The sequence below is a fragment of the Pygocentrus nattereri genome, chromosome 16 (genome assembly GCF_015220715.1).
Source record: "Pygocentrus nattereri isolate fPygNat1 chromosome 16, fPygNat1.pri, whole genome shotgun sequence".
Lineage (NCBI taxonomy): Eukaryota > Metazoa > Chordata > Actinopteri > Characiformes > Serrasalmidae > Pygocentrus > Pygocentrus nattereri.
The window spans coordinates 4,550,066-4,570,737 of record NC_051226.1 but is presented as its reverse complement, the minus strand read 5'-3'; the positions used below and the strand labels follow the sequence as shown (position 1 = coordinate 4,570,737).

Here is a 20,672-nt window from a genome sequence, read left to right as displayed (position 1 = left end):
GCTACTAATATCAGGTATTTTAACCAGGAGACCACAGTAATGCAGTGCAGGGGCTGCAGGACTGGAGCTGAACTCTGAGCTGACTGCACCAGCAAACTTACAAAATCACGCATGTCGAAATACAGTGTAGTTTTTCCAACCAAACACTCAATCTTAGATTTAACCTTCCATTCAAACGTCATTTAAATCTCCAGAAAGAGAGAGTGAAGCTATACCGGACTGTTTGCAGCTCCGTTAGGGGAGCGACAGCTCGTCTCTCAGCTGTTGATGTTAGCAAAAGTTATCTGAAGGGTGACATTGTTCACGTCTTAATTAGCTGATGTGGCCTTACCCTTGTATGAGGAGTTTTTCTCCTCTTTATACAACCCCAAGGGATCCTTTAGGCAGCCTGACGTGCAGAGGGCTTTTTAAGTGCTTTGAGAGACTCGAGAATAGGAAGAGGGGTTAAGCGTGAGATGAAATATAAATGTCAGGAAAACACAAATTTGGCAGTAGCACTGTAGAAAACAAAGGACTTCTTAGTAAGATTCAGTCTCCTCCTTTATATCTTCAAAGTGTGTGTGTGTGTGTGTGTGTGTGTGTGTGTGTGTGTGTGTGTGTATCTCACTGCTGTCGGAAGAAGATCTCGCATCTCCATTTTTGTCATTTTTCAGTTTTTGACATAATTTCAAAGGACCCGTTGCTCTTCACATTGTGTGTAAATTTCATGATGAATGGAGCAAAAGAAACGGCCCAAAATGACTTGGAAAGACGTCTGGTTCCATTGACTTGCATTAAAACTACAGTATGTTTTTTCTTTCTCCTGTAAAGTTCCAATTTTGGAGATACAAGGTTTTCTTCCGACAACAGCGATATGTATGTAATATAATGTGTGTTTACCCGACTACAATGTAATTGTGTTTGTATTTGTGTGTGGCAGCATTTTCTTGACTGCAGCGTTGGGCTTCCCTGAGGCTCTGATCCCGGTGCAGCTCCTGTGGGTGAACCTGGTGACGGACGGCCTGCCCGCTACCGCCCTGGGCTTCAACCCACCTGATCTGGACATCATGAACAAGCCTCCTCGCAACGCCCGCGAGCCCCTCATCTCTGGCTGGCTCTTTTTCAGATACCTGGCCATTGGCTGTGAGTACATTACTACTTCAGTAATAGCTTAACCCTTGAATGGACAAGAACATAAAAGCACTTAAGAAGTTAATCCGTTACAATTTTCTAACACGTTAGGACTCCTACCCACAAAAAGTGCAAAAGTTTGCATACCTCTGGTCAAATTGTGTGTTTTGGTAAACGACCCGAGTGCTTTACTCAGGCTGCTTCTCAGTGTTTGCAACTGAAAATAAGCCCTTCCACTACAGCCTGGTGAAGGTTTGTGTCTCCTTGAATACAAAAACCATTTAAGGTTAATGAGCTGCACTTTGTGATTGCTACTAGTCAGATGAGAGGAAGGAATGGATGCGTCTTTCCCTAAACAACACCATTCTGCTAATGCCTCAGCAGAAAGGAACCCCAAACAGACTGATTTAGAGGTGTTTTTGTTTTAAGGTGGGCTTATTGGGATATTTAAAGACTGTGGTGATGAGTTTAAATCTGTTCTGCAGGCTATGTTGGCACAGCCACAGTTGGTGCTGCTGCCTGGTGGTTTGTTGCTGCTGAAGACGGGCCGAGAGTCACCTTCTACCAGCTGGTTAGTGCTTCCCATTATTAATTACACATGCAGCTGTTGCTGTACTAGTCATGTTAAGCGACTTTCACCGTCACCTGTGTGTCGCAGCTGAGACGGCTAAACTTGAACCTTAATCTCAGTAAGAAACGCAACATCTCAAGCTGCTGTGATTTCCTCCACCAGAGTCACTTCCTCCAGTGTGCACCTGAAAACCCTGAGTATGAAGGCGTTAACTGCGAGGTGTTTGAGTCGCCATACCCCATGACCATGGCTCTGTCTGTGCTGGTCACCATTGAGATGTGCAACGCCCTCAACAGGTCAGTGCAGGAAGGGCACAGATATCTCAGAACTAAGGAGTCACTTGGATCCAGGACGGTTACAACACTGCAGAGCTTATCTCCTGTAGTCCAAGTCAAAAAGGACAGCCACACCACGCTGCACCGATAAGTCTTTGGACGACACTCTTAACATGACATTTGCCTCTGGATCGGAGCTTCTGCCAAACACCATAAATGTAATTAGATGATCAGGTAACCAGTAAAAGAAAACAACGAAATCTGCAGTGAGGTAACCGCCACGAACTGTAATCTGATACTCCTGCTCAAGAAGCTGTTTAAATCTTTCAGAGTTTGTGGGAAATGTAGTCACAATGTAAACAAAGCCATTAAGGGTGGGCATATGTGAAATGTGATGTTCTAGAGAAACATAATTTTATGATTTGAAATAAAGTTAAAGGACAGATATGTGGTCCGCTGGTAAGTTTGGATAATAAGTGGCTATAATAGCGTTGTTGGTATTGCAACCCCTGGTTCCCATCACCACCACTGTAAAGACATCTCAGCTGGAAATTTCGTGTCGTGCCGGATTTTAATTCAAGCCAATCTGAACGACTTTGTTTACATGTCAAAGACTGAATTGTGACAGAAAGTTTGAAAAATCTGTAAAAAAAATCCCCTTTTCCGACTTGCCGACATGACTGGTGTTTTTGCTGATTTCAGTGTGTCTGAGAACCAGTCTCTGCTGCGTATGCCCCCCTGGGAGAACGTGTGGCTGCTGGGTGCCATCTGCCTCTCCATGTCCCTCCACTTCCTCATCCTCTACGTGGAGCCTCTCCCGGTAAGCATCCGAAAGGAGTCTGGGCTCAGAGTGTTGGCGCGCTTGTTTGCACCTCCTTTTACGGCCGGCTTAAGCTTTTTGACTCAGCACAGTCCTTGGTGGCTTAATGAGATTCGCATATCTATGATGACGAATGGAGAGGATACGATGCCACACTTTTATTTTCACTAATTCTTTTCAAACCTTGAATATAGTGTTGTAGTTAAAATACACAGGTCGCTTCGCATCTATAGTTGGCAACTAAGCTGCAAAAATGACCTATTTTGAATTCAAATGTCATGAGAAGGAACTGATTTACATATATTAGCCTATTCAGCCTATAGTAGTGTAGTTCCACCCATGCTTACTTTGAATGAGCACAACACAGGACAGCTAGTGATGCATATTTCCGTGTTCGGGCACAAAAGTTGCTTGTTTGAATCTTATGAATTATGACACACACATAGGATGCTGGCCTTTTTAAAGCTAGGGCTCTTTTTAATAAAAGCGCTTCACCAAAGATGACCATCTAATAGGATTGTTGTTCTGAAACTGCTCAGTCACACTCTTAACCCCACAGGAGGATCAGGACAGATTTCAGGACAGATTTCAGGACAGATTTCAGGACAGATTTGTTACAGGATTTGATCGTGTCCCCCCCCCCATTAATGCATAGGCCATCTCTGGTGAACACATCTTGCCTACTTTGACTGACATTGTCTTTTTTCTTTCTTTCTTTCTTTATTTTTTTATATCTCTTTCAAATCCTTTTTTCTTTCCTCCTTCTTTCACTGATCCTCTCTCGTTTTCCCGCCCTCAGATGATCTTTCAGATCACCCCGCTGAACGTGACCCAGTGGCTGACGGTGCTGAAGATTTCCCTGCCGGTCATCCTGCTGGACGAGGTGCTCAAGTTTGTAGCCAGGACCTACGTGGAGCCCGGTAAAGAGCTGGACAAGCCTGCGGGCAAGGCCTGCTCGCTCAGCGCCTGGACAGAGGGCATCTCCTGGCCCTTTGTGGCTCTTACACTCCCACTGGTGCTTTGGATCTACAGCACCGACACTAACCTGGCTGAAATGTTCTGGTCCTGACTCATATGAGCGCAACCCCACCCCTCACCCTCACCCTGTGTGTAGATAGAGAGAACCTGTGAGTGCGTGTGAGTGCAAGTGTGCCTGTGCACCAGTGAATGTGCACGACGAGGACAGAGTTAACACGAACATAACAATAATATAAAAATGTAACTGTTCTTTTTAAAAACAAATGTCTAGTGGGTTATGGAGGGGACCACATAGAGCTGAAGTCTTTAAGTATTAGTGACAGATGTTGTTGTTGTTGATATTATTATTACCACCACTGCTGGTTTGGTCTTGTTTCTTGCCTTTTTTTTAATATTTAATAATTTGGAAGCATCATCTATCTTAATTTCTGAGGTATCATTTCAAACTGAATACTAATTGTTTGTTTTTTTTTGGTCCTCCCATTGAGTGCATGACGAAAAGCTCTGATTATGTGTACAGAGGTTGAACACTATTTTATACAGGTCGTGTCGTTGGTCCTATTTCGAGTTCTCCATCGGTCAGAGAGAGCTGGAGCAACAGGCAGGCTACGTCTAGGCAGCCGTTTAGATCAGATTTCTTTTTCCCACTCCCCACCAGATTCGATGCATATCAGAGATTTTCCTTAAAGCCATAATGTACGAAGTCCAGACCGGAACCAGTTTGACTACGTTTGTAGGCATTTCTGCAACTTACCCCGCCATCAGGTAGCTTGTCTAAACGCACATCTGTCGGAAAAGCCATGGAAGTGAACAGAGCATCCCAGGCAGCTGCCTAAACGTAGCCAGAAAGGTCTGGAAAGAGTCGTTTACTTACGTTTACCATTGTCTTTAGTTTGAATGTTAAACTCTTTCAGAGCCAGTGGACAAGGGCGGATTGGGACGGGAGCATGGGCCAAGGGGGTGGGGAGCGAATGTTCGTATGCATCAACTAAATCAGATCCCGAGAGCTGCATGTTCTGTAACCTTGCATGCGTTACATGTGGGTTTCATTCATGATTTGTCCGTCTTCCCCTTTGTACAATAGCAACCTTGGTGTTCCTTTTTCTTTTCTTTTCTTTTTTTATTTTATTACCGTAAACAAATTAGTAAAGCCAGTTTTTCTGCACTAGGCAGAGCACAGCTACCTCAATACAGTCTGATTTAGTTTCTCTCTGGTTACACCCCCCCCCCCCCACCCTTCCCCCCCCCCTCCCCACACACACACACACACACACACACACACACACACACTTAGCTTTCCACAGTATGATGTTATTGCGTTGAGGTGTGCCCCATTGGCTTGTGCAGAAAAAGCAATCATCTTCATATCCTCTGATTTACTTTTTAAGGATTTGTTTTTTCCCCCTCCTTTATATTTTATAATTGATTTGTATTAACTTAATTTAGGCTATTTTTCAAGGTGGGGTGGGTGACGCGCGGATGTAAACGTTACCATCAGCGGATCAGGGCTGGAGACGAGAGGTTAACACCATAGGTTTAAGTATTTGCATTTAGGACATGAATTTTATGATGCAAAACCAAAATGTTTCACTTTTTTGTTTTTGTTTTGTTTTTCTACTTCAACAAAAGAAATACACTCTCATGGACCATTTGAATTAAAAACATTGCGTGTCTCTTCATTTTATGGTAATGTTATTTCTTTTTTAAGAGGATATATGTAGAGTTTCAGGAGCAAATATACTTGAATACAGAAATTGATGTACATGAAGTTGGCGAACGAGCAGGTGAGCACAGGCGGAAGAGCTTCCTCAGGCCTGTGCTACTGCGGGGGCCTGTCTGTCTGTACACAGCACAATGGTATCAAATGTACATTTTCTACTATAGGAAAAAAAAGCTATATCGGTCATCACCCTAATCCTCGCTTGCTGAAATCTGTGCTTAGATGCCCGGTGAAGCATGTTGTCGTGCCATGTGAGTGGCACTGCCAGTGTTGGTATCTAACACAACTCTGCTTTTCCCTCTCTATGCCTTCAAATGGGCCTCCCCTTAACCGAGTAAGTATCACTAACATCCCTCCACACATTCCTGAATGTCTTCTCTGATGTACGGTACTTGGTGCATTCTAAGAATTTCTGCATGAATTAACACGACCAAAACCAAACGGTGATTCCTTTGTGACTCACCTTTATTGCAAACATGTACCCTTGCTGTAAATCGCGGTCTCCTGCTTAAACAGTGCCTCGCTGTAGATCCTGCATAGAGGCATCACTACAAGACGCTCATTTCACTGATTTTTCCGAGGGGTCTGTATGAGTAGGCTGTTGAGCTGGTAAGCAGTTCACAGCGGTTTGATGTGAAATGGTGCCTTGTAGACTCATTGCGGCGTTGTGACTCAGATTTGCTTACCGTGGCGGTGATGGGAGGCAGGGGTCACGGTCTCTACAGCACAAATATAGCCATTTATTTACTATTTGAAACGAGCAACGAACCTGCATGTCTTTTAGTGTTTATATGTAATGATGGTAATAATGATGGTAAAATAGTGGAAAATCTAAAATATGAAGCTTTTAAAAAAAAAATTTAAGATCAAGACCTTTATCAAAATACTGTATAGATTAATGGGATTTGGCAGACACTCTTATCCAGGGAGACTTACAATTCGGTCACTTTTGCACAGGTTAGGTGAAGGCGGTGTTGGGAGTCTTGCCCAAGAACTCCTATTGGTATAGTGTAGGGTGCCCACCCAGGCAGGGGACCGAACCTCAGTCTACAGTGCAGAAGGCCGAGGTGTTATCCACTACGCTATCCCAACTAAATGCTTCAGCCACATACCAGCTAAATGCGCCGCCGCTGTGAGCTTGACGTATTTCTCTAGAATGGAACATTTGACGCCAAACCACTCTGACCAACTTTGTTTACAGCATTACAGTTTAATTATGCAGAAATGTTTTGTCCAAATGTTTGTAGACACCTGCCTTCTCCTGAAATGAAGGGTGTGAATAGGGAGTTTGCCCTTCTTTGCTGTGACAACAGCCTCTACTCTTCTGGGAAGGTTTTACACTAGATGCTAGATGTTGGAACATTGCTGTAAGGATTTGATTGCATTCAGGCACAAGAGCACTAATGAGGTCAGGTACAAATGTTTGGGATCACAAGTGCCACACTGAACTTGGCCCTGGGCGTGGGGACCTTAGGCCCATGCGTCCCATTCTCTTGGTCAGTGTTTTTTGACTGTACAAGCAGTTGACTTTGATTGACTGATCAGAGGTGTCCGCATACTTTTGGACACTGTGCACCTCCTGATCAGCCTTCTATAAAGCCATTGGCCTTTTAAGTGGCTCTAGTAAACTTTCTTCTGGGCTGTGTTACAGGAAGCCGTCAAGAGTTTATCATTTCCATCTGGGCTTTGGCCAGGATGTTAAGTCAGGTCAAAGCCACAGAACATTCCAGACTCATTCGTTTTTTTTAATGACTTGTCTTTCCGGTCCGTCTCCCGATGTCAACACTTTTCCCTGCGTGTTTGATTTAAAAAGAGCGCATAGTCCGTCCTGTTCAATTGGATTTAGTGCAGCACTGTAAAATAATTGCATTCATAGTTTTTATAGTATTTTTTTAAACCAGGCGCTACTTCGTCTGTTCCAACTTGCCATGTCGAAAAAATAAATATCGTGTCTAACTACGTCGTGAACACTTCGTGAAGTTCTGTGATCTTAATTTTTTGCCATCTCGCCCAACTCTAAGCTTTTACAAGCTGGTTTCGCAGAAATGGGTTCCTTCCAGAAGAACCCCATACGTTTTGGGCTCTCTAGCAACTGACAGACACTATTGAGTGACGGTTCTCTCTCCACGTTCTTTGGTATCATGCACTACAGCAGAGGTCTTCAATCCCGAAGCTTGAACCTGTTTTCGGATCCTGTATTTTTGTACATGCTGGTATTTAAATGAACTTGAATGAGTTTGTGTAACTGATTGGTCACCCTGGGGTGATACTCTTCACTAGCTAATGTGGCCCCACTCCCCCCACCCCCACAATTGGCTGTCCCCTAATTTCAGCCCCTACTGCCTTGTGCACATTCCCCTCTCTCTCATTTCCAATTGCCTTGAGGAAAACAGGAAATGTGAAAAACCGAAGTTTATGCCTTAGTAGGTCATTTAAACTTTATTCTCGCAAAAAAAAAATCATCTTCAGAAAACAGTGTTTTAGTATGATTAACAGTACACAGCCTCAGGAAAGCCCGTTGCTATTTACAGTGATTTCATGTCCTTAGAAACAGTCATAATTAAGCTGAAGATGTCCGTTTTCCTCCCTCTCTTTATCCCATAGACCAGAGGTGTCCGATTCGGTCTGCAAAGGGCCGGTGTGACTGCAGGGTTTTATTCCCACAAAGCGGAAACTTGCATGATCAGCTGTTGAAGACCGAGACCAACTGATTAACCGAGTGCCATAGACTTTAACAGTTTGTTACTGTGCCTTTAAGACGGATATGTAAATTCCCTCTGTTTTGGTGGCCCTCATTCAGAAAGCAGCCCAAGTTTGGGCAGTCATGGGCTGGAGGTCAGGGAACCGGCCCTGTGACCAGAAGGTTGCCGGTTCGATCCCAAGCACTGACGGTCCATGACTGAGGTGCCCTAGAGCAAGACACCTAACCCACAACTGCTCCCCGGGCGCCGTGGATAGGGCTGCCCACCGCTCCGGGCAAGTGTGCTCACTGCCCCCTAGTGTGTGTGTGTATTCACTAGTGTGTATGTGGTGTTTCACTTCACGGACGGGTTAAACGCAGAGGTGGAATTTCCCCGTATGAAGCTGAAACCCTTCATAACTTCAGTGCGAGTGGGTGGGTCTAAACTGCTGTAGCTGCAGTTTTTGCAGCTTAGTTTCCACATGTAGACTGTATGCCTGTTTATGAACATCAGACTATTTTAGAAAGAAGAAGTGAGAGAACTTTGGCTTTTGGAAACGTGACTACTGAGTGAAAAACCCAGAACAACAAAGCTTCAGATTTGAAGACCTCTGCAGTATCGCTATACCAACACTACGCAGGCCTGCACAGGGACCGTTGGGCCCAGTCCCATTTCTCATTTTTACCCCTACCCCTTGTTTTTGAGTGTCACCTCACCTTTTATAACAGAGAAGTGGTGGTTCAAACCTTCCTCTCTGAAATGAGACCCTCGGATAAAAGAGCATCACTTCATTAACAGCTACCAGCGCCGCTCTGTGGGCGACCCTGCCCGTCTGCAGGGACAGCAGAGGAGGGGAAAGTCCAGCTCCTCACTGCTGGGCTTTAGTTACATTTAGGGATCAGACGCCTTCAAAGAGGGGGGCAGTTATTTATTATTACCCCCCTAATTCTCCAGTGATATGAAGCTGAAGTCAGATATTCTCCAGATTCTTGTTCAGATTTTTCCACCTTCTGCCTTACATTTAAGGTGGAATGGGAAATTTAGCTGAGTAGCTAACGAGATGGAACATCTTTTTTTCTCGTAAACCTCTCAGGGCCATGGAGCTCCAATGCTTCGCCGTACCCCTCTATCTCAACATAAATTGGGACACCCTACCCCTAGGGGTGAACACACAAAATGTAGGGGTAAGGGGTGAAAAGGGATTGGGCTTTTTTTGATGCCCGGGCGGGGAATCGAACCCCAGTTCGCCCTGTGGAGGCCACACCTTACGCACTGTGTTCCACAGCTTTTCCTAACTCTTACTGTAAGCGCGTTAATGGCTTGCGTCTGTCTTTTGCTCATGTTTTCTCCCCCTCTCTGCTTTTCTCTCTACAGCTTGCGCCTTGTAAGATGTGCCCCTCTCCCTTCAGCTTGTTCTGGGGAAAACCGCAGGCTTCTTCTCGTGCATGTGTTTTTGAGTGGCATTCCCTTCTCCATATCATACGCTGCATGATCCATGTGCAGACCAGGGAAGACGAGCAGTCCTTGCACTGATGGAACAAATGTTTAAAAAAAAAAATATTATTAATAAAAAAAGGCTTGGCTGAGTGTGATGGACACTGAATGAACTACAGTGGCCGCTGGTGGCGCCGTAGGAGCAGGAGAAGACTGTGCTGGTCAGCGTGTGAGTGTGTGTGTGTGTGTGTGTGTGTGTGTGTGTGTGCTGTGTGAGGTTAGGGTCCTCTACTTTGCATGAAGACAAAAAAAAGCTGATTTGCAAGCAGAGATTGTAAGAAGATTTTGGTTTTCTTTCTTTTTTTAAACGGTGTAAAATGTCATAGTTTTCTATACAGTATATATATATGTATAATATATAGTACAATGCATGCCTTCAGTTGTAAGTAGCCAAACAATTTTATCTATATTTATATAGTAATTTGCTGTGTACATTGCTGCTCAATGCTATGACATGAACATCATTTTACAAATAAACTCACCAGTTTGATTTTACTGACACAAAACCCATGTTTTATATCGTTGTTACTGAGTGACTGTGTAGCTGGCATACGTACCCATTCAGTCTGTAGACAGCTGCTCATCCAGCCTTTCTTCTGGAATGGAGGGTATTAAAAGGCAGGCTTTACACAGGATGTTGAACGTTGCTGCGAGGATTTGGTGAGGTCAGGTGCTGATGTTGGACGGTCAGTTCTGGATCACTCCAACTCATCACCAAGCTATTGGATGGAGCGCCAGGCTTTATACCCCTCTAGCCGACGCTTGGCACTGCGGATGGACATAACAATGTTTATGTATGTAATAATATATACAAATAATTATAACTGATTACTGTTATGCATTTTCTTGGCAAGGCTTTTCGTTAAGCTTATGCAAGCTTTGTGCTGAACCGAAACCCCTGTTGCTGAATTACTTGGACGTGGTGTCTGATACTTCTGATTCCACGCTTCAGCATTTCCTACTGAAACCTGTTGCTGTCTTCTGGCTGAGGCCTTTGCTGTAGTGGAACTGAGCTGAAGCCCTCCAGATCAGCTCTCAGAGGCAGAGGAAGAGCTGTCCAAACCAAACTGCCACGAAATGGGAACAAAGAGGCTCGTGACTGAGCTTCCAGCTGTGTCGTTGCTATAATCTGCCGCCAGAGGGCGACAAAGACTAAGCATGGGCTTCAGAAGCTGATCCCAATGTAAAACGGCTCAGTCTAGACAGCCTTGTGTGTTACAGCACCCGCACATCAGCACAGCACGCGGAGATATTCTGATCATATTCAGCAGCGTTTTATTCCTAAAGGCGCCTTCAGTAGCGCTTAAAGTTACGATACATGCAACAGAACACAGAAAGAAACGTTATAAGACAGCGGTTGTGCATTAACAGCACATCTAATCTATAAAGAGGTTTAACTTACAATATTTTAATAAGTTTATTTAGTAATTTATACCCTTATTTTTGCTCATCGACGGAAGAAAAGCGTTGTTTTGCGTCACGGTTCAAAGAAATGAAAGTACGTTGCATGAATAAGATCAGTGACGTAGACAGGGCGCTTTTATTGGTGGTCTTATTATGATGCATGAAATAGCTCAGCGCGCGTCATCATGGGTGGATTTTGTGAAACGCTGAAAAATAAGAGAAGACCAAGACTAAGACGAGGCTGAGAGGCCGGAGGAGGTCGCCGCTCCAGCTCACGGGCGTCAATCACACGGAGTGGCCCCGCCCTTTCCTGCGCAAGCCCCTCCCTCCGCAGACAGCGGCTCTGTGGTTCTCCAGCAGACGCGCAGGGGCTGCAGCGCTCCGCTCCGCCGCTCGTTACCAGCCGCAGAAATGGGATAATACGTCCGAGGGATTTCCACCGAATCCTGGATCTCTGGAGGAGCGACGCGTCTCCCTTTTTCGGGAATACCGGCTTTTGTCCTCTTTTCTTTCCTCTCTCCGGGAGCGCGGTTTGGTTTCATTGCACTCCTCGCAGGCGAAGGTACAATAGAGGGGGGGGACTGGAGATCCTGATGGAGAAGCAGATGATGGCGCATCATGAATGAGGCCGGGACAACGGGACCAACTGCCCATCAGAGGTTTCAGTGAGTGGTGGTCGCTGGTCTGGTGCTCTCCTGCTCTCCTGGAAGACCTCGTTTGTGCGGTGTGTCCTCTCTCCTCTGCGTCCTCGCTCTGGAGGCGCGCAGATGCTGTCATTGTGCTGAGGGTCCGAGATTTGTGAGTAGGGATGATGCAAGCGAGGAGAGCCCGAGCTGTCTCGTTGTTTCTGTCCGGTATGGTCACTGATGGTCGTTTCGTGGTTGAAGAGCACAGCCAGAGCCGTTTAAGACGAGAGGACCACACTCCTGAGGACCGTGAACCAAGAGTGGTATGTACTCGTACGTGGTTGTCCCTCGTTCCCAGTTGTGACTGCTGAGGTTCTGACGCTTTAAGCACTTGAGAAAACCCCCAGTCAGCCGTCACTCCTCAAAATCGTCTTAGAACTAGACTTTAATGTCAACAATGGTGGAGCCTGTAGGTTTCATCGAGGCCTGGAAGGCGCAGTTTCCAGAGTCTGAGCCTCCGAAGATGGAGCTGAGGTCAGTGGGAGGCATCGAGCAGGAGCTGGAGAAGTGCAAAGCCTCCATCCGGAGGCTGGAGATGGAGGTGAACAAAGAGCGCTTCCGGATGATCTACCTCCAGACGCTGCTGGCCAAAGAGAGGAAGAGCTATGACCGGCAGCGCTGGGGCTTCAGGAAGGCGCAGATGAACGAAGGAGGGGATCCACAGGCGGGAGGTGGGCCTGACCCCCAGCACCCCCAGCACTCGCACGCGCAGGAGCCTGGGCAAGGGGAGCGCAGCAGGTTCCAGCCTATAGGAGGTGAGGCCAGGGTTAAACCGCGGCCTCCGCCAGCCAGGAAGTCTGCCTCACATGGGGATGGGCTGGAGCTACAATCAGCCTTTGAGCACCACCAGCCAGGGCAGGGGAGTGAGACAGATGGGCTTTCCCCATCCAAACAGAGGGGAGGGGTCTCTCCACGCAGGCCCCATCCTCCTCCTGACAAGGAGCTCCCCTCAGACCCGTCTACCAAAGACAAGCCAGGCATGGGACTCGGGGTGGCTGCGCTGCGCTCCAACTTCGAGCGGATCAAGCGGGCCAACTCTCATTCGGCCGGGGATGGCAAGGCAGCCCAGGAGAAGCAGCCTTTCTACACCAATGTGGAGTTCCATCACGAGAGGGGCCTGGTGCGAGTCAATGACCGTGAGGTTTCGGAAAAGATCAGCTCCCTGGGTACTCAGGCCATGCAGATGGAGCGCAAGAGGTCCCTCCACTCACTGCCAGGCAACCTGGCCACGGTGGCCAGCGAGCTGCGGGCCAGGCCGGTCTACAGGGGGCGCTCCAGTGAGAGCACTTGTGGCTATGACGCAGAGTGTGAAGACGGAGAACCCAACCCGCGGTCCAGCCGAGACGGTGCAGGTCGGCCCAATGGAAACAAGCCTCCGCCTCCACCGTGGCAGCCATCAGACTTCCAGCCGTACAGCACCGTTTACGTCGGAGGCGTGCCTGCTGATGGTGGAGATGGCAGGGTGGCGATGCGTGAGCATGGAGGAGGTAATGATGACCTTCACCTCACCTGGCCCCGGCGGTCCTACTCTCCTGGGAGTTTGGAGGACATAGGGGGCGGAGGAGGTGGCGGCTACACACCCGACTGCAGCTCCAACGAGAACCTCACATCCAGCGAGGAGGACTTCTCGTCGGGCCAGTCGTCCAGCCACGTGTCACCAAGCCCCACGGCGGCCTTCCGCCGCCCTTTCCGGGAGAAGAGCCGCTCGCCCTCTCAGAACTCGCAGCACTCGCTGGACAGCAGCAGCCCCCCAACTCCGCAGTCCCAGAAACGGCACAGGCAGCAGCAGCACGTGGTGGTCTCCGAGGCCACCATCGTGGGCGTCCGCAAAACCGGACAGATCTGGCCACACGGAGATGGAGACTCCGCCCCCTCCAACCTCAGGGGCCCCCATGACAACAGTTACCATGGAGACCTTGGTAAGTGATGACTCTCCCCGATGTGGTCTGCTTGTTAGTGTTGCGGCAAAACTTGGCAGCCTGGCCGGGGTTTGCTGAGTGGGTTGAGAAAGAATGGCAAAGGTCAGCCATCTGCACAACATGCTTCAGTACAGTGTTTCCTTACTGTAGGCCAGGAGTCCCTCATCACTGCATAGTTTTGTCAATTCTCTCTTTTTACAAATCGCTTGATTCAGCTAAAGGAGGGATGTATAATTAGCCTATGGTGTGACTGCATGTTGAAGGGGAGTTCCACCAATTTTTTCCCAAATCCTGCAGAATTAGATCATTGAGATGGAGAAGCATATTAACTGTTGAGAAACTGCCTCAGATTTCATTACAGTGGTGGTGATAGGAACCAGATGTCACACTGTACTCACTGCGAATGTAGTCGTTTGATTTACTGTCCAAAACCGCCAGTGAACCTACACGTTTCTCATGTAATAGTGATGGTGATATTATTAACTCTCTGTGAGGGAGATTCTAGACACATCAAACTCTACAGACGTCTGGTTCCTATGACCACCACTGTAAAAAAAAAATGCAAAAATGGTGGAATTCTCCTTCGAACCGGACTCTGAGCGGTGTCCTTATATTAATGACTTAGTGGTGTGTGCTGATAAATGGGAAAGTTGTCACAGCAGTGCGCCCGAGGGACTGAACAAGCTTGTTCTCTATGGGGAATGGAAGTTCAACATTGGTAGTTAAAAGAGCATCTTAAAGCCCATTTTTGCTTAAAAAGACTCCTTATGTTCCTTTTTTTCACTGTTCTTTCTCATCTGTCCGCCTACTTACGGCGGAGTTACTGTCCACACTCGGTGTCCTTTAAACATGATGACAGACCGCCGGAGTCTCTTTGGCTTGCTCTTGCCACAAGCTCTGTCCACAATGACTCAGGCCCACTGGGCCAGAGAGATGTTGAGTAATTAACTGAAAGAGCTCATTTAGATGATGAGGTCAGATTGAGAGTCTGCTGAGCCCGAGTCTTTGTTAAGAGCAGGGTGGGCGGAGGGGGGGGGGCTTCCAGTGTGTCACATGGCTACCCTGCTCTGACCATGTCTCACTCTTTCATTGTTTGCTTGTGCCGAGGGAATCTCCCAGGCAGACCCGGCTAACTTCAGATCAGGGGGACGAGTGAAAGCTGACACCTTCAGAGATAAGGTTGTGTCTGTGTCTGTGTATACGTGCCCTGACAGTGAGGGGGAAGGAGAGCGTTCATGCCTCAGTGCTGATGATCGCTCAAGCACTCTTTGTACAGGATAGGTTTTAGGTGAGGAGGTGGGGTCATTTAGAGGGGAATTGCGCTGATTGGTCAACATTTCTGTATGATTCTATCGCTGAGAGTCAAAGTCATTTCATATGAAGTGGTTCGTCGTTGAGGAATTTCCTCTTATGTATTTACAGTGGTGGTGATGGGAACCAGGAGTCACAACACAAATAAAGCCATTTCATTTACAATCCAGAACCTCCAGTGAACCTCCAGGTGTCTCCTGGGTTTCTATGTAATGTTGATGATGATTAGTGAAAATCTGCCTCACAACATCCTGTGCGTACCTCTTCACCATGAATACATTTTAAAAATTCAGTTTTTTTTCTGAGCCAGCCAATATCTCCAGCATCAGGCAGTGCAGTCATTAAATAACTTTTTGTGATGTAGCTTTCAGAGACATCTGGTTCCTATGACCACCACTGTGACCACTCCGGCTTAAGTTTCTCTAGATTGGAGCGTTTCACACCAAACCACTCGGAATGACTTTGTTTACATCTTATACAGAAATGTTGGAAAAGTGGTGGAATCCCCCTTCAGCGTCTCTGGTTTTTGGTCTCATCCAAATCCGTCATGACCGCAACATTTTACAGGCTGCACAATGTCATGCTTATGAATCTCATCCGGGTTTTTGTGTATTTGCTTAGTATTCAGGCTCTCAAGAAGTCATTTATTTTATGATTATCTGCAAATGTTTTGCTTATCTAATTGATCTATCTAAAATATCTAATTGCAATTTTGCCAAAAAATTCTATATTTCAGGTGTCATATCGATCAGGCGTGACATTCTGACCACCTCCTTGTTTCTACACTCACTGTCCACTTTATCAGCTCCACTTACTGTATAGCTGGTCTTTGTAGTTCTACAGTTACAGACTGTAGTCCATCTGTTTCTCTGATAATCTGTTACCCTGTTCTTCAGTGGTCAGGACCCCCATGGACCCTCACAGAGCAGGTACTATTTGGGTGGTGGACCATTCACAGCACTGCAGTAACACTGAGGTGGTGGTGGTGTGTTAGTGTGTGTTGCGCTGGTCTGAGTCGATCAGTCACAGCAGTGCTGCTGGAGTGTTTAAACACTGTGTCCACTCACTGTCCACTCTATTAGACACTCCTACCTTGTCGGTCCACCTTGTAGATGTAAAGTCAGAGACGACAGCTCATCTGCTGCTGCACAGTTTGTGCTGGTCATCCTCTAGTCCTTCATCAGTGGTCACAGGACGCTGCCCACAGGAAGCTGTTGGCTGGATATTTTTGGTTGGTGGACTATTCTCAGGCCAGCAGAGACACTGAGGTGTTTAAAAACTCCAGCACCACTGCTGTGTCTGATCCACTCAGACCAGCGCAACACACACTAACACACCACCACCCTGTCGGTGTTACTGCAGTGCTGAGAATGATCTAGCAGAGTATGCAGAGAAACAGATGGACTACAGTCTGTAATTGTAGGACTGCGGTGTACATATGCCCCAGGCTGTTTTTATCCTCAAGTGAGAATTGAAGGATTGAGGAAGGAACGCTGAATGTTGTGTGCCAGACTGACAGACCATCCTGAGTAATGTAGGGTAAAATTAAAATTGCAGCTCCTGCGATTTACAAAATTGCACTCATTCAAATTGCTATTTCATTATAAAACAGATTAATTGTTCAGTCCCAGATTGTCCATTAAAAGGGAGATATAGTCCAGGACTAGTCTTAATCTCCATCCAGGAGATGTTCACTGTGATGCTCTTGAGGTAGGTCAGTATTATTTTATGACTGCTGATAGTTTCCTCCTCCAACAGTGGCAGTAAATAATCCATCTGGGTGGAAATGTCAACATGAATTTCAGTAGAAATGCAGAAGAACTATAGACCTACTTCAAGTGTAGGAAGCTAAAACATGCCAAACAAGTTCTCAGCTAATAACATTAGAAATGTTTCCGTTCTCTTTCGCTTTGTGGTGTTGGTGCGGATCAGACACAGCAGTGCTGCTGGAGTTTTTAAACACCTCAGTGTCACTGCTGGACTGAGAATAGTCCACCAACCAAAATATCCAGCCAACAGCGTCCTGTGACCACTGATGAAGGTCTAGAGGATGACCAACACAAACTGTGCAGCAGCAGATGAGCTGTCGTCTCTGACTTTACATCTACAAGGTAGGAGCGTCTAATAGAGTGGACAGTGAGTGGACACGGTGTTTAAAAACTCCAGCAGCACTGCTGTATCTGATCCACTTGTACCAGCACAACACACACTAACACACCACCACCACATCAGTGTTACTGAGGGCTGAGAATGACCCACCACCCAAATAGTACCTGCTCTGTGAGGGTCCATGGGGGTCCTGACCACTGAAGACCAGGGTAACAGAGTATCAGAGAAACAGATGGACTACAGTCTGTAACTGTAGAACTACAAAGACCAGCTATACAGTAAGTGGAGACACGTCATATGCTAATTATTATGAGAAGTGTTCTTGGATTAGATGTTCTCCTCTGATCTCGTGCAAGTCAGTCACAAGCTGTACAGACGTCGTGTGGTTTCCTTAATGGACGTTTGTCTGGGAAACGTATCCCGTTTGAATGCTGCTGAAGATGAGTAGTAGAATAGCAGAACTGTAACCTACACCATAACCTTCTCTCAGGCTCTACTCCTACAAAGAATTCAACCACAGGTGTCTGAGATGCAGCCACAGATAGCACTGACTCATCAGACAGACTCTTCCACCTCCCGACTGGTTTTATGAGCGTGCTTACAGGAAGCCTTGGACTGGGGACAGGTTATTTCCTCAAACCGTATCCAGTATCTTTTAACCTGTGTGTAGCCTGGAGGCATGGAGAGTCAGCAGGCAGCGTGCATGTGAGCTTGGCTCTCTGGTCCCACAGCTCGGCACTGACACAGTGAATGGCATTTCAGTGCGAAGCAGACGGGCCCAGGGGGTGCTGGCACCGGCCGCCCGTCTTCATGCCAAGAAGGTCTTCTTTGTGGCAAGTGAACGATAACTGAGGGCAGATGAAGATGGGCGCTGCTCAGGATGCCCGGGGCTCCCCCAGTGACGTTTTCGTGCCCCGTTAAAAGCCGTCGGTTATAAATTGTCGTGTGTCACTTCTTCTCTGCCCCTGTTGCTTGGTTAAATGCTGGCACTGGTAAAGGAGCGGTAGTGTTGCGTTCTTTACTAGACAGCTAAAACCATTCTTCCTCCTACAGTAGTGAGTCAGGGTAAGTCAGTAGTCACTTATAAACTGTGATTCATTAAAATATGCCCAATGGCTAGACCTAATGGGAGGCTAACTCGGTACTAGCTAAGCCGCCTTCTTCCCCGTTTCGTTCTATTCCTGTTTAAAGAGAGGAAAAAGGAACTGCTGGAAGGAAAATCCATATCATGGTCAGCTCACTTGAAGGGTGAGGGCTTGGAAGTATAGAAGCCCACAAGTGTGGGGCCTGTACAGGTGTGTGATGTGCTGGGAGAGAGGCAGAGAGGCAGAGAGGCAGAGGTGTTGTGTGTTTAGAAAGAGAGAGATAAGTAGAGAGAGGCGTAGTTTGTGTTGAGCTGCTGTCTCTGCTTGAGTGGTCAGCGATGCGGGGGCTGCAGAGAGAAGCACAGATGGGTCGAGCTCTCCTATTGCGTAACAGCATGAGCAGCACGAGCAGTCTCTCTCAGCTCCCGGCTGTCTGAGAGAAAAGAGTAGTCGTATTTGTGTGAGCGTACATATGGCACCACCAGGTGTTGAATCTCTGAGCACTAAACACCACACAGGATCTCTGTGTTCTTTTTAAAAATAGCAGAACCCACAGACCGCTGTGGCAGGAGAACCCAGATTTAATCTCTAAAGAGCTTCAGAGTCACAGTCCTTTTTTATTCGCCCAGTACAGGATGCACAAGGAATTTCTCTTGGTGCAGGTACCATGAATCGTACATGCATCAGTCACTTTAATAGGTAAAAACATTCCTGGTTTCTACTCGTTGAAAACTGACTTGTATCCCTTTCCCTTCTTTGCCTACTTTGTTATCCCACCTTTACTCCATTTATCAATGGTCGGGACCCTCACAGAGCAGGTACTATTTGGGTGGTGGGTCATTCTCAGCACTGCAGTAACTCTAACGTGGTGGTGGTGTGTTAGTGTGTGTTGTGCTGGTGCGAGTGGATCAGACACAGCAGTGCTGCTGGAGTTTTTAAACACTGTGTCCACTCACTGTCCACTCTATTAGACACTCTCCTACCTTGTCGGTCCACCTTGTAGATGTAAAGTCAGAGACGACAGCTCATCTGCTGCTGCACAGTTTGTGTTGGTCGTCCTCTAGTCCTTCATCAGTGGTCACAGGGCGCTGCCCACAGGACGCTGTTGGCTGGATATTTTTGGTTGGTGGACTGTTCTCAGTCCAGCAGAGACAGTGAGGGGTTTAAAAACTCCAGCACCACTGCTGTGTCTGATCCACTCAGACCAGCACAACACACACTAACACACCTCCACCACGTCAGTGTTACTGCACTGCTGAGAATGACCCACCACCCAAATAGTACCTGCTCTGTGAGGGTCCATGGGGGTCCTGACCACTGAAGAACAGGGTAACAGAGTATAGAGGAAAGTAACATGAAAAGATTGATGCTAAATACCGTTATATTACAAATATATATATATATATATATATATATATATGGACAGTGTAGAAAAGAGGTGAAGAGGGTGCAGGCAGTGGAGTGGGTGGAGACGGGTGTCAGGGCTGATGTGTGACAGAAGGACAGCAGCAAGAGTGAAAGTGAAGGTCTACAAGACAGCAGTGTGTCCTGCTATGATGTATGGTTTGGAGACTGTGGCTCTGTCTAAAAGACAGGAGGCTGAGCTGGAGGTGGCGGAGATGAAGATGCTGAGATTTTCGTTGGGAGTGACCAGGCTGGACAAGATTAGAAATGAGCAGATCAGAGGGACGGTGAAGGTGGAGCGGTTTGGAGATAAAGCCAGAGAGGCCAGGTTGAGATGGTTTGGACATGTGTTGAGGAGGAATAGTGGATATATTGGGCAAAGAATGTTGGAGATGGAGCTGCCGGGTAGAAGGAGAAGAGGTAGACCTCAGAGAGGGTTTATGGATGTAGTGAAGGTGGACATGGAGATGGTTGGTGTGAAAGTAGAGGAGGCAGTGGATAGGGCAAGATGGAGGCAGATGATCCGCTGTGGCGACCCCTAAAGGGAGCAGCCGAAAGAAGAAGAAGAAGAAGAAGAAGAAGAAGAAGAAGAAGAAGAAGATATATATATATATATTATGTTTTTAGTTGTGTTTATGATTCAAGCACATCTCATTGCTGCCAGAACAAAACCTTGTATCTCCAAAAAAACTCTAGTTTTAAAGAACATTAATACTACGATTTCATTCTGAAGTAATTTTGAACTGTTTTTACTGCTCAATTCATCTACAAATGTTCACACAGTGGTGGGCAATATGGCGATCAAGGCACATTGCGCATCACAATATTTCGTTCTTCTGATGTTTAATAAGGAGGAGATGCAAGGTTTTGCCTCAGCTGTGACAGAGAGCGCCTTACTCTCGCCACAGGCCTCATCTCCGTTTTGCTGTATTTCACACAAGCAGAAGGATCCAGGAAAGTTTCACTGACTGTGTTAATTCTGCAAAGTCAGGCCCATCTGGTCCCGTCCATGTCCCTTTGGTCTCCTTCCCACAATGGGAATCCCGCTTGTAAATTCCAAATTGTTTTCTGATGTCTTTGTTTGGCTTTGTTGGTTTAGAATCAA

The 20,672-nt window shown here is 46.8% G+C and overlaps 2 protein-coding genes across 3 annotated transcripts in view; both read left to right on the top strand.

Annotated features, from left to right (window-relative positions):
* atp2a2b (ATPase sarcoplasmic/endoplasmic reticulum Ca2+ transporting 2b) overlaps positions 1–10,155 on the top strand; it is a 59,161-nt gene extending 49,006 nt beyond the window's left edge. Inside the window, exons 16-21 of one of the 2 annotated variants that reach the window (XR_005131637.1) lie at positions 920–1,122; positions 1,596–1,681; positions 1,844–1,977; positions 2,659–2,776; positions 3,576–5,808; positions 9,530–10,144. Coding sequence is in view for 1 of the 2 variants with exons in the window: in XM_017725099.2 (XP_017580588.1) it covers positions 920–1,122; positions 1,596–1,681; positions 1,844–1,977; positions 2,659–2,776; positions 3,576–3,696; positions 9,530–9,543 (676 nt within the window). In the remaining variant the exon portion in view is untranslated. Of the gene's footprint in view, positions 1–919; positions 1,123–1,595; positions 1,682–1,843; positions 1,978–2,658; positions 2,777–3,575; positions 5,809–9,529 lie in introns of both variants that reach the window. The other variant, XM_017725099.2, reaches the window with a different exon arrangement.
* A 1,130-nt stretch (positions 10,156–11,285) lies between these two features.
* Positions 11,286–20,672, top strand: part of bcr (BCR activator of RhoGEF and GTPase) — a 170,115-nt gene continuing 160,728 nt past the window's right edge. The window contains exon 1 of the mRNA XM_017725097.2: positions 11,286–13,658. Within this exon, the coding sequence (XP_017580586.1) occupies positions 12,128–13,658 (1,531 nt within the window). The 5' untranslated portion in view covers positions 11,286–12,127. The remainder of the gene's footprint in view (positions 13,659–20,672) is intronic.